The 17,138-nt window shown below is 40.8% G+C and overlaps 1 protein-coding gene across 3 annotated transcripts in view; it reads left to right on the top strand.

Moving 5' to 3' along the window:
* Nucleotides 1-256: 256 nt before the first annotated feature.
* Nucleotides 257-17,138, top strand: part of TMEM220 (transmembrane protein 220) — a 32,426-nt gene continuing 15,544 nt past the window's right edge. For all 3 annotated transcript variants that reach the window (XM_064271782.1, XM_023556466.2, XM_023556465.2), the window contains exons 1-5: nt 257-360; nt 1,336-1,365; nt 5,535-5,595; nt 7,930-8,053; nt 9,393-9,452. In XM_064271782.1, the coding sequence (XP_064127852.1) occupies nt 268-360; nt 1,336-1,365; nt 5,535-5,595; nt 7,930-8,053; nt 9,393-9,452 (368 nt within the window). In that variant the 5' untranslated portion in view covers nt 257-267. The remainder of the gene's footprint in view (nt 361-1,335; nt 1,366-5,534; nt 5,596-7,929; nt 8,054-9,392; nt 9,453-17,138) is intronic.

The raw sequence follows: 17,138 nt of genomic DNA, 5'->3' as shown, positions 1-17,138 counted from the left end.
ACGTCTGGGGAGGCCTAAATGGGAGACGGCGGCAGGCGCTCCAGCGCGCTTCCCCGGCCCCTCGGAACCGCTGGCGGCTGAGGCCGGGGCGGCCCTCGGGGAAGGCCGGGGTGGCCCTCGGGGAAGGCGTTTCGCTCCGCGACCGAGGGGCCGGCGCCGGGAGGCCGGAATCGCTGCCGGGCGCCCGGGGCCGCCGTCCCCGCCCCGCCTCGGTCCCCGCCCGCCCGTCCGCCTGCGCGCGCTCCGCCCAGGCCGCCCGGCGACGCGATGGCGCCTGCGGCGAGGTCCTGGGCGCCGGCCCTCTGGAGGCTGTGCAACTTGCTCATGGCCGCCTTCTTCGCGCTGGCGGCCTTCGTGCAGGTCAGGCGGGCTGCGGCGGCGCCCCCAGTTCCCCTGGCTCCGGCCGGGCTGCGGGAGAGCGAGCTGCCGGCTCCGAGCGCCGCGCCTGCCCTGCCTGTGGTGTGGTCTGATGAGCCGGCAGGTCGCCGAGGGCTCTGTCTGTGGGAGGGAGTGGGGCTTGTACTTCCTCTCTCACTCACTCACACACACACACACTTACTCACACACACATTCTCTCACACCCATACACTCACACACACGCTCCCACACATACACTCACGACCATACGCTCTCACACACCCTCACGCCCATACACTCTCTCTCACACACTTACACACACTATCACATCCATATGCTCTCTCTCACACACATTCACACACTCTCACTCACACACAGACTCACACACACTCTCTCTCTCTCTCTCTCACACACACACGCACACACACCCCTCACCTGAAATCTTGACAGGCCTCTTTTCCTCACAAGTCCTGCTGTGCGACCAAGCTGGTTCAGCTCCTGTTTCTCTGAAAAGAACCTGAGCAGAAGCAGCCCTGGCACCTTTTTAAATATTCACCCTGTGGATGGAACTGAACAAAATTCAGGGCCTAGGAGGAGGAGGCAGAAACAAAACCCTTTATAGCATATTTACCCTCTCAAGGCTGCTTTGGGGCCTTCTTCATAATCGTTTTCCTCATTTCTTGATACTGGAGGACCAGTAAAATACCCTTATCTAGGTTTGGCACGTTCTCTTCAGAGTTCCCGTGCAGTTCTTTTTTAAAATGTGAAGCTGCGTTAAAGCCATCTGTTGTGTTCAGCCAGTAGCCCCTTCAGCTGCCATGATCTGCTAGACTATGCCTTATTCATGTTTCCCTCGGTGTCTGTTGGAGTTTCTGGCACTTCGCTTAACATGTGTTGGTTGAATAAAAGCGCACACTAAATGTAGGAATGGAACATGGTATGTATGCCTGCTAATACCTTAATGGTTTGGAATTTCAGGTGAATGATCCAGATGCAGAGTTGTGGATGGTGAGTAGGAGCTGCTGTGGGAACTCTCCTCCGCTGCGAAATGGCAGGAAGCACACGACTGGATCTGTTTGCTCCCTCCTCCCTGCTTTATTTACAAGCTTAGAAAGCAAGCCCTTTGTAGACTCTTTTCTCTAAAATCTTGGGGGGAGGGGTGTGTAAATTTGGAACTTTGTGGAGACATAGAAGCTTTTCATCAGTATTCCTTTTTCTCATGAGGACAAAGAGCAGACCTCTTGAGGTAAGCTGAACCATTCCTCGTGAGTTTCTGGCCAGAAACTCCAGCAAACATTCAACCAGGAAATGGCAGTCTCAGGGTCTGTAATTCTGCTAATTCAGTGAGTTATATTTATAGAAGGTAATTAAAGCCTATGAAACCATTAAAGACTAGAATTTGTTTAACTAATGCTGTAATTTGAGCCTTTTGGAGGAGGGGGAGATTGTCCCTTCCCTTTCTGAAATATCTGGATTTTGTCCAATGTCTTTTAAAACCGATACAGAGACTATAATATTAGCAACAAGAGGTTTCTTAGGTTTTAGGATAATGTTGACAATGTATAGATTAGCCATGAGTGAACATATTTGGAATTAGAATGTGAAATTCTGGTTTTTAGTACAGTAGAACCACATTCTGATATTGGGTAGGACCCTGAGCCATTTTGAAGAGCCAGTGTGATGATCCAGATTCAGTGTCCCTGGAGTTAAATCAAATTGCCTCTTCTTGAGCACTCTGGTCCATATTTTTGGTTCCAAGTATTATTTCTCTGCAGACAAGTCTCACATTTCCAGCTTAATATTGAATTTCCAACCAACTGCTGGACATATTCACCTGTATATCACACTGGCTCTTCAGAATTGCCCCAAATTGCCCCTTCAAAAAACCCACTCCTCCTCCTAACTTAGCCATTTCTCTTATCAGAAGATTCATTCTCCGAGTCATCCTGGCTTGAAACCTCAGTCATCTTTAACATCTCTGTCTTCTTTGCCACTGCCTTTGAGATCTATCCTCCAAAAACAAAACAATGAAACAAAAAATAATCTAGGTTTAATGGCTTATCTGCCCGTTAGCTGTATATTTTACCTCTCTCATAATGCTTCAAAAAAAAAAAAAAAACCCGTTGTGATCAGGTTGATTCTGACTCATAGTGACCCTATAAGACAGAGTAGAACTGCCCCATGGGGTTTCGAGCAAGCGGGTGGTGGATTTGAACTGTCAGCGTTTTGGTTAGCAGCCAGCCTCTTAACTGCCGTACTACCAGGGGTCCTCTTTATGCTTAGGTGACATAATATGAATATTAAACCTCATGCCCCCACATCCTCCCCCATCCCCAGTTCAGCCCTTCATTATTACCTCCCACATGTACCCTTGCAATAACTTCCTAACTCTAATGCCTGCCTCTAATCTCTTCTGCTGCTAGAATACTTACTGTACATCACTTCCTGCTTCAAAAACTTATGTCATTTCCCAAGATCTATAAGTTGAAGCTTCTCAACTTGATACTCAAAGCCCACCACAATATGGGCTCAACACACTAGCTTCCCAGCTTGGCCTTTGAAGCCCAGCCTACCTATAATAGTTACTGTGCCTTTCCCGTAGAATTCTTGTATGTCGTATTCTACCCAAGCTTCCAGGCCTGTCGCAAATGCTGTTTCATCTAAAAAAATCTGTCTTTTTCTGGTGAATTCTGACTGTTGTTCTTTTGAACATTTATTGTAGCATTAACACATTCTTCATGCATTAGAGTTGGCTCTGTACATGCCAGCAGGAATAGCACTTGGGAAGGCAGGGGCCAGCTCTTCCTTCATCATGGTCTTCAGGCAGCATAACATGGAGCCTTCCGTATGGCAGACCTTCCTGTGTTGACCCTTCAGTGAATGAAAGGATAAATGGATGCATGGATGAATGAATACGAGGTTACTGGGCCTTGAGGGCTGGTACCGTTCCCTGCTTTACCTTGCTCATGGAGGATACTTGTATCAGGATGCATATAGCAGCAAATAATGGAAAATCAAACTAGCAGCAGGTTATAAAAGTACAAAGAGTACCTCACTTAACAACAAGTCCGTAGGTGCTTAATGGCCAAGTGTCATGAAGGACCTGGGCTTGCTTTCTCTTCTGCCTCCCGCAGTGTTTTATCTCCTTTCATGCTTTATAGGATGGCTGCTGCAGCTCCAGGCATCTCATCCTTAGACAAGACAGGAGCAAAAACAAGCAAAACTGTGCTTTCCTTCCTTTTATCAGGGAGGAAAATGTTTCCAGTTTGTACATACCAAAACCCACTGCCATCAAGTGGATTCCAACTCATAGTGACCCTGTTGTCTGGGATCCATTCTGGTTGGTCAGCATCCATTCTTATTGGTTGTTAAATACTTTGAGTACCAGGCTTGTCTCTAGAAGACTTCCCTGTTTTTCTTGGAACATGACCACTCCTAGCTACAAGAGAGGCTGGGAGAATTAATTGGTACTTTCAGCTTTTATAATAGCAAGTGGACAAAGGAGAGAGGAATTAAGAGTAGCTGCCATGGTACTCAATGACCACCGCTGAACTCAACGGAGTACAGTAAATGAATACTATGATACCCTTAGTTAAAAAAATCCACAAACAAAAGATAAAAGACCATTTTAAGTGGGTTCTGCTGAATTCGCTGCGTGTTTATACTCTGCATTGTTTTAACTTGTGTACTAGAAAACAACTACTTTCAGTCTGTCTGCTCTCAAATTTTTTATTTCATTCAAGATAGAGAAAAGCATTTAAATAAGGATTATCATATCACAATTGCCATGGGAAACCATTACGTAGTTTAAAAAGTCATTTGTTCATGTTTACAATACACTGAAATAAGGTTTTAGACCCCTAATCTATTAATGATAGACATCTAATAGATGGAGCACACATTTGTTAAAAATCCCTGCCCAACATTTCTCATAGAGAGCACATTTATATATTGTCTGACGTGTATGACTTCTCTCCGTCCCTATAGATGTGTGTGTGCTTTATATAGACACACGTGTATGATTTATATGTACACGTATGTGTAGGATTTATCCACTAAGACTTCATTTTGTAAAATGAAGTCTTAGTGGATGAATCACGTGTAGTTTTTCTCTGGGGCAGTCTACCCCTCACTAAGTGTGGTTCTCCAGGCAACAGCAGCATCGCCTGGGAGCTTGTTCGGATGCAGAGTCTTAGTCCTTACCCGAGACCTGAATCAGTCTGCATTTTAACAAGGTGCCCAGATGATTCGTATGCACCTAAAAATTTGGGAATGTCTGATCTTCAGTACCATGACCATCCACCTTTGAGAGATCATGACTTGGAAATGTCGATATTGGCCAATATTCTAGTAATTATGAGGGATGGAGTAGGAAAGATGAACACAGAGTTTGTAATCCAAATATTCTTTCTCCCCAGAGTCAACACAGACATGGTTTTATTGTGAATCACTTAAATGTACAGTTCTGACAACTTTAAAGTAAACTATAGATTTCTGACGTAAGCATCACAATCGATGTGGTTAAGCAGCTACATTTCTTGAAAAGTCTCCAGCTACTTATAAACCTACCCTTGCCTACTTGCCCTCTTCTTGCTATGAGTGAGGCTCGGGAATAGGGCCTCTTTAGGGCCAGTCTGTTTCCAAAATAAAGAGCTTGATCTTATTGAGCATATCTGACTCATGCATATGCATTGTTATTAAACCTTCTGTGGTCTCCTTTGCTGAGATGGAATGTTGGGCTTGATGGTTTATTGGGTCAGACCCAGCAGGGCTGTACAGCTAATTATGGCCCTTCCTGCTAATTATGGCCCTTCCTTCAAAGAGAATTTTCTTTTATGCAACTGGGGAAAGGGAATTTTGGCATGGAAGTTGCTTGCGAGAGACTGGAAGATCAATGTGTCCTAAGACCCAAACTCTGTGCTCAGTGCTAGAGCTCAGAGATGAATGAGCCCTTTCTGGAATAGCCTACAGTCTAAGAGGAAGGCAGATATAACTGCAACTGTCAAGTGCCATCGAAGCATAGGTCACTTCCACTTCCTCAGTTGTTACTGAAACCTAGAGGTAAATCATGGAACATGAGGTCACTGATGTTGTTTTTCTTTGCTTCCTAGAGACCTCTGAACATTTTATATATTGGAAATCTTAACCCACATAATTTTCCCTCTTTTTGCTAACAGCTGGTGTACACAATACCTGCGGGATTGACCCTGCTTGTTGGACTTAACCCTCTTGTCACAGGTACGAGCCTTGGTTTCGGAATGGCGGTAGAGCAAACCAGGTTTCCTTACCTTCACTATAATAATGAGGGAGTCTGTTAATCCACATCCCAGGAGAAAAGGGGGCTCCCAAGGCTGCTCTTTTGATTTCCCAGAAGGTTGTTGTTGTTAGTTGCCCTTGAGCCGATTCCAGTTCTTGGTGACACCACGTATGCAGAGTAGAACTGCTCCACAGGGTTTTCATGCCTGTGGCCTTTTGGAAGCAGATCACCAGGCCTGTCTTCTGAGGCTCCTCTGGCTGTGTTCAAACTGCCAACCTTTCAGCTAGTAGTCAAGCATTTAGCTGTTTGTGACAGTCCGTCGGGCCAAATCCCAGGAGAAAACGGGGGCGCCCAAGGCCTTTCTTTTGATTTCTTCTAATCCAAACCCAAAAAACAGTGCCATGGGGCAGTTCTACTCTGTCCTTCCTCTAATAAGAAAGGCTAATTCTAATCTAGGTCATCCTCACCCATCTTCAGAAGAACTTTGCAAGGACTTGGCAGGTTAAGCCATTCTTTATCAATTTGGAACTCAGGACCCTTTACACAGCTTAAACCAGGAGAGAGAAGGGTTTGGGCCGCTGCATTGATTTCTCATAAGCCACCAAACCAAAAAAAACCCGTTGCCGTCGAGTTGATTCCGACTCATAGTGACCCTATAGGACAGAGTAGAACTGCCTCCATAGAGTTTCCAAGGAGCGCCTGGTGGATTTGAACTGCCGACCTTTAGTTTAGCAGCCGTAGCACTTAACCACGACGCCACCAGGGTTTCCATAAGCTGCCAAGCTAATGTAAAGTCAGCAGCAATCTAAGTGCCGACCTTTGTCCCCATACTCACTAACAGTCAATGTCTATTATAATATTTACTCTTTAAAACCCAGTGCAACTCACTTGCTTTACAAATCCTTCTTAGACCAATACCATTCCCGTTAATCCTTTCCTTATTGTAAGTTTATTCAACACCAACGTACAGAAACTGTTTATAATGTCTCTAACAAATATCTAGATTTTTCGTTAATATATGTTGCTCTCCCTAATCAGGCTGCCAGATTGCCTACAGCAAGTTATTGCATGATTTTACATATCTTTGCTCCCCTACTAGGCTGTAAGCCTCTTAAAAACAGGACCATCCATGCCTGCCTCTTCTTTGCACAAGCCCAGTCTACATATGGACAGGCATGTGGTAGGAACTTACTGCTTGTTGACAGAATGAATGACTGTAAAACAGAGACTTTAGGATACATTTATTTTGTAACCTGCTCCTTGGATTCCTTGTGTAACATGTAAAAAATTCACTTAGAATAACTGGTTTGTATTGCCCTCAGACTGCCTGCTCAATGTTGGGGAAAATGTAGCTGTTTTACCTCTTATGCCCTGAGAAATTCTCAACAAGCCTTAAGTTAGACATTTTTATATGTCTTCTAACAGAAAAAATAAATACACGTGACATTGTTTACGTCATTCTTATTAATGGGGACTATTATTCCCGACGGGTCATTCTTCACTTTCTTTTTTACCAGTGGGCTTGAAAGTGTTGAGGGGCCTTGGAATAAACTAATGATTTGGCGGGGGTAGGGAAAACTCTAGTTCCTTTGACATATGGGCTCCTGGTTTTGGCCCTTAGAACTCCGTCTACATCATTAAAGTGCATCGGTTAGGGCTCTGTTAGTTACAAGCAGCAGAAAACTTAGTTCAAACTGGGTGTAAGCTAAAAAGGAAACGTTTTGGTATACTTTACTGAAAAGATGCTGCCGGCTTCAGGCACTGGAGGACGCAGGGTGTAAACTTCATTCCACCCCTCAGTTCCACAGTGTGCTGCTGACTTTACAAACGCACATGGTATAAACCCACATGGTAGCCCCCTGCAACTCCAGGTTCACACCACAACAGTGAGTGCAACAGAATCTAGAGTCTCCTTCCCTGAGAGCTCCTCAGAACTCTGAGGAGTTGTTGGCCCTGATCGGGCATCTGGTCACCCTGAGCCAAGTCACTGTAGCTAAAATGCGATGATTGGCCTAGTTAAGGCGTAGTTCACGGGGACACGGACTGCAGTGTGGGAGCGGTGGATCCCCAAGGAAAATCAGGGCCGTTGTCATAGGAAGGGGAGATACTGGGCAATTAAAACAATGAATGTCCACTTAAGTTTATAATTAGTGCTTTAACCTCTAAGTTGTCCCTAAAAAAAAAAAAAGATATTTTCCTGTCTGAATACCTTTCCTGAAAGTAGCCTGTCCAATGCAGGTCCACAGAGAGTCCCAAGCTCATTTTTCATTGGGATGCGACTCCGTGATTCACAGTATCGGGATATCTGTTTTCAGGTAACTTTTTCTGGAAGAGCATCTCTGCAATACACGTATTATTTTGTATCGTGTGGGCTCTTGGCTTGGGATACTACCTCTTGCTTCACACACAGCAGAACATCTTACACGAGGAAGAAGGCAGGTGAGCAGCGACTCTTGCTCTTTTGGAGGGATGCAGACCTGAGAGCTTTCTATTCCTTTACAACACCGTCTTATCCCTGCACATTGATGATTAAACTCCCAGCAACACCATGAGGACAGGGCATGTATTTTCTCCTTTATAAGCTGAAGAAGCTGAGGAAATGATAGAGTCAGGACTCGAACCCGGAAGTGCCCATCATACTCCATTACTACTACTACAGGTAGTAACTTGTTGTTGCATATTGCATTATTTTACTATCATGTAGTTGGACTTTGGCCACCTTGTGACTAGCAAGGATGAGATAAAGTAATACCCAGTCCAATCTAATAAGATGATAACGCTGTCAGCATTCTGATTCAGTTCTTGGTCAAGCCAAAATCGTATCAGTGCGATCAGCCACTGCAGAGGTCAGTATTTCAAGTCAACCTCTGTCAGCCTTGCCCTGGAACATCTCATGTCATCTCCCTTTGTCATGAGCATTTGTTCCTATTTTATCACCTCTTCCCCCTACTGCCTCTTCCTTTGCATCCTCTCTGGCCTCACTAAGTCCCTTTTCTTTCCCTTCCTTTCTGTCCTATTGCTAACACCTGCCAATACCTAAGGTTCAGAGATCTAAAAGTTAAGCATCACTGAAGAGGTCCAAATCCTTATAAAACTGGAGAGCACATCAGGATGGTTGTGTAGATGGGAATGTAAGCCAGGTGGGTTGAATCACCTCAGGCCTGGAGCCCATGATTGTGGTGAACTCAGCGTGGGGCTTCCAGTGGTACTGTGGCTGAGTATGATTGTTTTTAACTGTATGTAAAAAAAAAAAAGATATGTACTTATGACACACATATATAAGAAATGTATACTCACCCCAAAACCACTAATCTCACTCATACTACAAATCATTTCTTCCCACTAAGAAGTGACCTAATCTCCTGCAGTAGGTGCCCAAATTATTTATTGATCTGACCTTATCCTAACACTGAACCATCTAAAAAATGGCAAAAATAATGACTGATCAAATTTAGAATTCTTTTCTTGGTTATACTATTTCTCCCAGTGACCTGAAGTGATTCATCTGTGTTTTTTCTTTTTCCTCACTTCTAAGCTGGGAAACAGTCATGTATCTCATATCTGTCTCATAAGATGAAATTTGTATTCATATAAGACTTGAAACTGTCTGACTAAAGTAATTTATGAATCATGGCCAGACTTGAAAATATTCTGTAGGTGATTTACATCTTAGAGGAAATCATCCAGACAATGGAATTAAATGGGCATGCGTAGGCTATGATGATGTGTGTCTCACTTGCAGCCACTTAAAAATATAAAATGTATGATATTTTTACAGGGAGCTGTTTGGTCTGGTGATTATAGCAGTATGGATGAGCCTATGCCATAGTTCGTCAAAGTAAGTTTTCAACTTATTAAAATTAAATGTCTTCAAGATTGGCAAAATCAGATTGCTAAGTGAAAATATTGACACACAAATGAAAACAAGAATCTTCTTAAATGAATCTTTTCTCCATCTATGGAAAGCTAAATAATAGTTGACTCTAATTTTCATAATCACTCATACTTTCATAAATGCCATAGTGTCCTTTGTGGCCCAATAGGGTCATAGGGAGTTGCCATTCAAGGAATGTTCTTCAGGGAGAAGGAAAATTACCTCAGAAGGAAGCTTAGCAATTCAGAAGAAAATGAAGATCAAAGAATGTATAAAACTGTGGGTAAATGTAAATGGATATTAGCTTATACTACAATAATAATGATGTGTCTTGAGGTTTAAACCTATATAGAATTAAAATACATGACAACGGTAGCATGTAAGTTAGAAGGGGATAAATGGACTTAAAGTGTTTCAAGGTCCTTGAATCATCTGGGGAAAGATAAAAGTACCAACTTGTATTAGACTTTGGTAAATCGAGGATTCATAATGTAATCCCTAGGGTAACTACTAAAACAATAGAAAATGAGTACAGAAGGCAGGAAGAGAAAGAAGAAAAGACATGGAACAGAAAGTAAATGTTACCATAGACATTTAAACACAAATATGTCAGTAATTAAGGAGACCTGGTAGTGTAGTAGTTAAATGTTCAGCTGCTAACCAAAAGTTTGGTGGGTTGGAACCAGCAGCTGCTCCCTGGCAGAAAGATGTGGCAGTCTGCTTCTGTAAAGATTAAAAAACAGGCTTGAAAACCTTGTGGGGTAGTTCTACTCTGTCATTATGAGTTAAAATTGACACAACAACAACAAATCAGTAATTACATTAAATGTAAATGGACCAAATATTCCAATTAAGAGATAAAGATTTTTTTAAAGTTGATGAAAATACTAAAAGCTCAACTGTATAAAAGACAACCCTTAAATATACATACACAAAAAGACTGAAAGTCAAAAGATAGAAAGACCATGGTATATAAGCACTAACCAAATGAAAGCCAGTATAGCTATTTTAATAACAAAATAGACTTTAAGGCAAGAATTAGAGAAAAAAGAAGATGTCGGGGCTGATCATTTTTAATTTTTTGTTTTGAAAACTTTCAAACATATACAAAAGAGACTAGTATAATGAGTCAGATGTGCCCACCACCTAGTTTCCACAATTATCAATGTACATCTAACCTTGTTTGACCTATACCACCATCCACTCCACATTCCCAGATTATTTTGAAATAAATCCCAGATATTATATAGTTTCATCTGTAAATATTTCAATATGTATCTCTAAAAGATAAGCACTTAAAAAATAACCACTCTACCATCATCACAAATAACTAAGAGAACAATAATTTTTCAGTATCACCAGCTTCCCAGTGAACATATTTCCCCAGTTGTCTCATAACACTTGTTCCTCTGTGCCCTGTGTTTCCTGTAAGTTGGTGGTTAGAGCTAGAAGCTTACTAAGGTCCTGGTATTGTTACTATCAAAAGAAAAAAAAAAAACAAAAACCCAAACCCATTGCCATCAAGTCAATTCTGACTCATAGTGACCCTATAGGACAGAGTAGAGCTGCCCCAGAGGGTTTCCAAGGAGCTCCTGGTAGATTTGAACTGCTGATATATTGGTTAACAGCTGAACTCTTAACCACTACACCACCAGGGTTTCCATTTAAAAAAAAAAAAAAAATTTTTTTTTTTTTTTGTTTCCATTTAGGCAAGACTAATTCATAGGTAGTGTCATATACTTCCATCAGAATGCATGTAACATCCTTTCTTTGTGATGTTGGCAGTCTTTGATGATCATTGCCTAAGTCCATTCATTCATTTCGGTTACAAAATGATATTTTAATTCCATCATTATTTCTTTATTAGCTGGAAAACTTCTATAAAGAGAAACTTCCCCTTAGCATTTTTTGGCTACTCAGATCATAAAAGGAAAACCCAAAACCCACTGCCGCCAAGTCAGTTTCTACTCATAGCAACCCTGTAGGCTAGCTGTCGAGTGCTTTAACCACTGCGCCACCAGGGCTTCTTGATCCAAGGAAACCAAAAACCAAACCCAGTGCCGTCGAGTTGATTCCAACTCATAGCGACCCTTATAGGACAGAGTAGAACTGCCCCATAGAGTTTCCAAGGAGCGCCTGGTGGATTTGAACCGCTGACCTCTATGGTTAGCAGCTATAGCACTTAACCACTATGCCACCAGGGTTTAAATTCTTGGTTATTTCCCTTTTTTTCAAAATAAGTAAGTTGTTTCTTGCCTCAGCATCCTCCAAAAGTGACTCAGGTTTGTCTGTTTTAGCACTTCCATCATCAAGTCATTGGTTTCGGTATAGCTGATGTGCTTCAGTCCATGGTAGTTATTGTCTTTCCTCATGTTCAGACTCTCCCACCTTTGAGCACTTATTTAGGTTGACTCCTGAGTTCTTTTGACATGACCCTAGAAACCTTTGATACCTTCCATGCTTTCTGGTATGATAAGATGTTCCAATTACACTATGTACATTTTATGCCCCAGATATTGAATCAACCATTTCTCAAAAAAGCCCAGGTTCCTTTTGGTAGGTAATGGTATTTAGAGGTCACAATCTGGGCATTAGAGGTGCTCACTGCTGCTGGGTTTGTTGTTGGTTCTAGGTCTTTTTAGCAGGCGGAGCTAGGAAATTCACACACATGCATATATGTGTGTGTGTGTCATAAATATATATATATGCATATATCAATATATCCCCCATATATATGTATGTATGTGTGTCTATGTGTGTGTGTGTATATATATATACACACACACACATATATTTAAAGATAAAATATCTCATTAGTTCATACAGATCCTAAAAATTCAAATTCAGGAATACTGGTTTTCATTTAACCTTATCAGAGATCTTACACTGATACCTTTTAATCATGCCAAAAATCTCAAGTCTCAGTGACTTCAGCATAACTCATTTTCCCACAATACAAACACAATACAATAGGATAACGACACAATCACCAAAAACAGGTTTTTTGTTGTTTGTTTTTGTGCTTAGTATATATCTCACTTGAGGTATATCTCAAATCACTTACAATAGTTACACTGTGTGCTTACACCACGAAGTGAATGCTTAGTTAAGTTCATTTATTTTACGTTCAATTTCTAGGGATAACTGGATTTTTTAAATGTTTATTTTTTTATAATTATATAAAATATCGACATGGTTCCAAAATCAAATATACGAAACGAGTTACATTTAAATAAATCTAGCTTTTCTGTCCTCCTCACTCTCCATCTTCTCTCTCTCTACAGGTTAAACTTTTTTTTCAGTTTTATGATTTATTCCTCTGTGGCTTTTTAACAGAAGTAAATATGTGCATTTATTTGTATTCGTCCTTATCTTAGATAAAGGGTAGCATATTATACACAACTGCATGCCCCTTTTGTTTTTGCTTACTACAAAAAAAAAAAAAAAAAAAAAAACTGTTGTAATCAAGTCAGTTCTGACTCATAGAAACAACCTTATAGGACAGAGTAGAACTGCCCCGTAGGGTTTCCAAGGAGCAGCTGGTAGATTTGAACTGCCGACCTTTTGATTTGCAGCCGAGCTCTTAACCACTGCACCACTGGGGCTCCTTTTGCTTACTGTATCCTGGAAATCATCCTGTAGTATATAAAGACGGCCCTTATTTCTCTGATAGCTCCGTAGTTTATTCAACCAGCCCTCTACTGTTTAGACTGTACCCAGTCTTTTGCTATTAAAAATCGTGCTGTAATTAATAGTCTTATACATCTATCTAACATATTTTTGCCAGTGTGTATTTGGGATAGATTCCTAGAAGTAGGATTGCTAGGTCAAAATGTAATTACATAGTTTTGCTATATACTCTCAAATTTCCCTCCATATACTTTTTGATGACAAAAGGTTCAGTTCATCAGGAAAATATAATTCTAAATTTTCATGTACCAAGTAACGTAGCCTCAAAAAGATAAAACAAAAATTGACAGAACTAAAAAGAAAAATTGAAAAATCCACAATCAGCTTAGGAGACTTTAACACAATTCTCTCAGTCACAAACAGAATAGACAGGCCAAAAAAAAAAAAAAATCAATAAAGATACAGACATTTCAAACTATACAATAAGAAAATTGACCTAATGGACACGTATAGAACACCTGAACCGAGAATGATAGACTCGACATTCTTTTCAAGTACACAGTGAATATTTACAAAAATACTGTATGTCAGGCTAGAAAATAAGTCACAACAAATTCCAGAGGACTCAGATCGTATACAGTATGTTCACTGACCACAGTGCAATTCAGTTAGAAATCATTAAGCAGGTAATTAGAAAATCACTGTATGTTTAGAAATCAAGAAATACACTTCCAAATAACATTTGGGTCAAAGAAGAAATTACAGTGGAAATTGGAAAATCCTTCGAACTGAATGATAAGAACATAACATATCCAAATGCGTGGGATGCAACTAAAAATCATGTATGGTTGGTTAGGTGCCATCGAGTCATTGTGACTCATAGCGACACTCAGTACAACAGAATGAAACACTGCCCAGTCCTCTGCCATCCTCACAATCATTGCTATTTTTGAGCCCATTGTTGCAGCCATGGTGTAGCTTTAAATACATATATTAAAAAAAAAAACAAGAAAGACTGGAAATCAATGAGCTAAGCTTCTGTCTCAAAAAGTTAGGAAAAGAACAGCATATTAAGCCCAAAGAAACAAGAAGGAAGAAAATAAACATAAAAGCAGAAACTAATGAAATGAAAAATCAACATAAAAGTAGAGAATTAACAAGGTCAAATTTTGATTCTCTAAAATGATTCATAATATTGATAAATCCTAAAAATACTAAAAAGAGGAAAAAAAAAAGTGAAAGCAAGCAAAAAGAGGCAGAGAATATCAGGAATGAAAAAGAGAACATAACTACGTATTTAACAAATATTACAAAAATCATGAGGATATTATGAACAACTTCATGTCAATAAATTTGAAACTGTAGATGAAATGGACACATTTCTAGAAAAATACCACCTACCGAAACTGACACAAGAAGAAATACATACTAAGAGGAGTCCTCTAATTATTAACCTCCACTCATCTGCTGGTTTGTCGTACTGTGGTGGCTTAGGTGTTACTGTGATGCTGGAAGCTATGCCGCAAGTATTTCAAGTATCAGCAAGGTCACCCGTGTTGGGCAGGTTTCAGCAGAGCTTCCAGACTCAGACAGACTAGGAAGAAAGGCCTGGCAATCTATTTCTAAAAATAATAATAATAAAAAAAGACCAGTGAAAACCTTATGAATAGCAGTGGCACATTGTCTGATACAGTGCCAGAAGGTGAGCCCCACAGGCTGGGAGGTATTCAAAATACAACTGGAGAAGAGCTGCCTCCTCAGAGTAAGGTTGACCTTAATGACTAGATGAAGTTTTCGGGACCTTCATTTGCGGACTTAGCACGACTCAAAATGAGAAGAAACAGCTACAGAGTATGAATCTAGGAAAATGGGAAGTTATCAAAAATGAAATGGAACGTATAAAGATGGATATCCTAAGCATTAATGAGCTGAAATAGACCGGTATTGGACAATCATATGGTCTACTATGCCTCGAATGACAAATTGAAGAGGAATGGCATCACGTTCATTGTCAAAAAGACCATTTCAAGATCTATCTTGAAGTGCAACGCTACCAGCAATAGTATAATGTTCATATGCCTAAAAGGAAGACCAGTTAATATGACTGTTATTCAAATTTACATAACAACCACTAAGGCCAAAGATGATGAAATTGAAGATTTTTACCAACTTCTGCGATCTGAAATTGATCAAACACGCAATCAAGATGCATTGATAATTACTAGTGATTGGAATGTGAAAGTTGGAAACAAAGAAGGATCGGCAGTTGAAAAATATGGCCTTGGTAATAGAAACTGGAGATCACGTGATAGAATTTTGCAAGACCAGCGACTTATTCATTGCAGATACCTTTTTTCACCAACATAAATGGCGACTATGCATGTGGACCTCACCAGATGGAACACATAGAAATCAAGTTAACCACATCTATGGAAAGAGATGATGGAGAAGCTCAGTATCATTAGTTAGAACAAGGCCAAGGGCCAACTGTGGAACAGATCATCAATTGCTCATATGCAAGCCAAAGCTGAACAAAATTAGAACAAGTCCATGAGAGCCAAAGTATGATCTTGAGTACATCCTGCCTGAATTTAGACACCATCTCAAGAATAGATTTGACACATTGAACACTAATGACTGAAGACCAGACGAGTTGCAGGATGACATCAAAGACATCCTTCCTGAAGTAATCAAAAGGTCATTAAAAAGATAGGAAAAAAAGAAAAGACCAAAATGGATGTCAGAAGAGAGTCCAAAACTTGCTCCTGAATGTAGAGTACCTAAAGTGAATGGACGAAATGATGTAAAAGAGCTGAACAGAAGATTTCAAAGGGTGGCTGGAGAAGACGCAGTAAAGTATTACAATGAAATGTGCAAAGACCTGGAGTTAGAAAACCAAAAGGGAAGAACATGCTCAGCATTTCTCAAACTGAAAGAACTGAAGAAAAAACTCAAGCCTTAAGTTGCAATGATTCCATGGGCAAAATATTGAACAACACAGGAAGCATCAAAAGAAGATGGAAGGAATACACAGAGTTACTATACCAAAACGAATTGGTCGATGTTCAACCATTTCAGGAGATAGTATATGATCAAGAGCCGATGGTATTGAAGGAAGAAGTCCAAGCTGCACTGAAGGCATTAGTGAAAAATAAAGCTCCAGGAATTGATGGAATACCAACTGAGATGTTTCAACAGGCGGATGCAGTGCTGGAAGCAGTCACTCATCTATGCCAAGAAATTTGGAAGAGAGCTACCTGGCCAACTGACTGGAAGAGATCCATGTTTGTGCCCATTCCAAAGAAAGGTGATTCAAGAGAATGCAGAAATTATCGAACAATATTGTTAAGAAAAATAGAAATACCATATGATCCAGCAATCCCACTCCTAGCAATATATCCTAGAGAAATAAGAGCTGTTACACGAATAGACATATGCACACCCATGATCATTGCAGTCAAATGATGTATTGTACTGGACAGATCAGCTGCAGAAGATCTCTTTAAAGTTAAAAAGCAAAGTTGTCACTTTGAGGACTAAGGTGAGCCTGACCTAAGCCATGGTATTTTCGGCTGCCTCATATGCATGCAAAAGCTGGACAATGAATAAGGAAGATCAAAGGAGAATTGATGCCTTTGAATTACGGTGTTGGCGAAGAATATTCAATATACCATGGACTGCCAAAAGAATGTACAAATCTGTCTCGGAGGAAGTACAGCCAGAATGCGCCTTAGAAATGAGGATATTGAGACTTTGCCTCCATGTTATCAGGAAGGCACAGTCCCTAGGTAAGGACATCATGCTTGGTAAGGTAGAGGGTCAGCGAAAAAGAGGAAGACCATTAATGAGATGGATTGACACAGTGGCTGCAACAATGGGTTCAAACATAGCAACGATTGTGAGGATGGTGCAGGACCAGGAATGTTTCATTCTGTTGTTCATAGGGTTGCCATGAGTTGGAACCAGCTCAACAGCACCTAACAACAACAACTAACTATTAAAGAAATTCCATCCGAAGTT

This window comes from Loxodonta africana, chromosome 18 (assembly GCF_030014295.1).
Source record: "Loxodonta africana isolate mLoxAfr1 chromosome 18, mLoxAfr1.hap2, whole genome shotgun sequence".
Taxonomy (NCBI): Eukaryota; Metazoa; Chordata; class Mammalia; order Proboscidea; family Elephantidae; genus Loxodonta; species Loxodonta africana.
The sequence above is the reverse complement of the archived record's forward strand: the minus strand, read 5'-3'. Positions and strand labels throughout refer to the sequence as shown.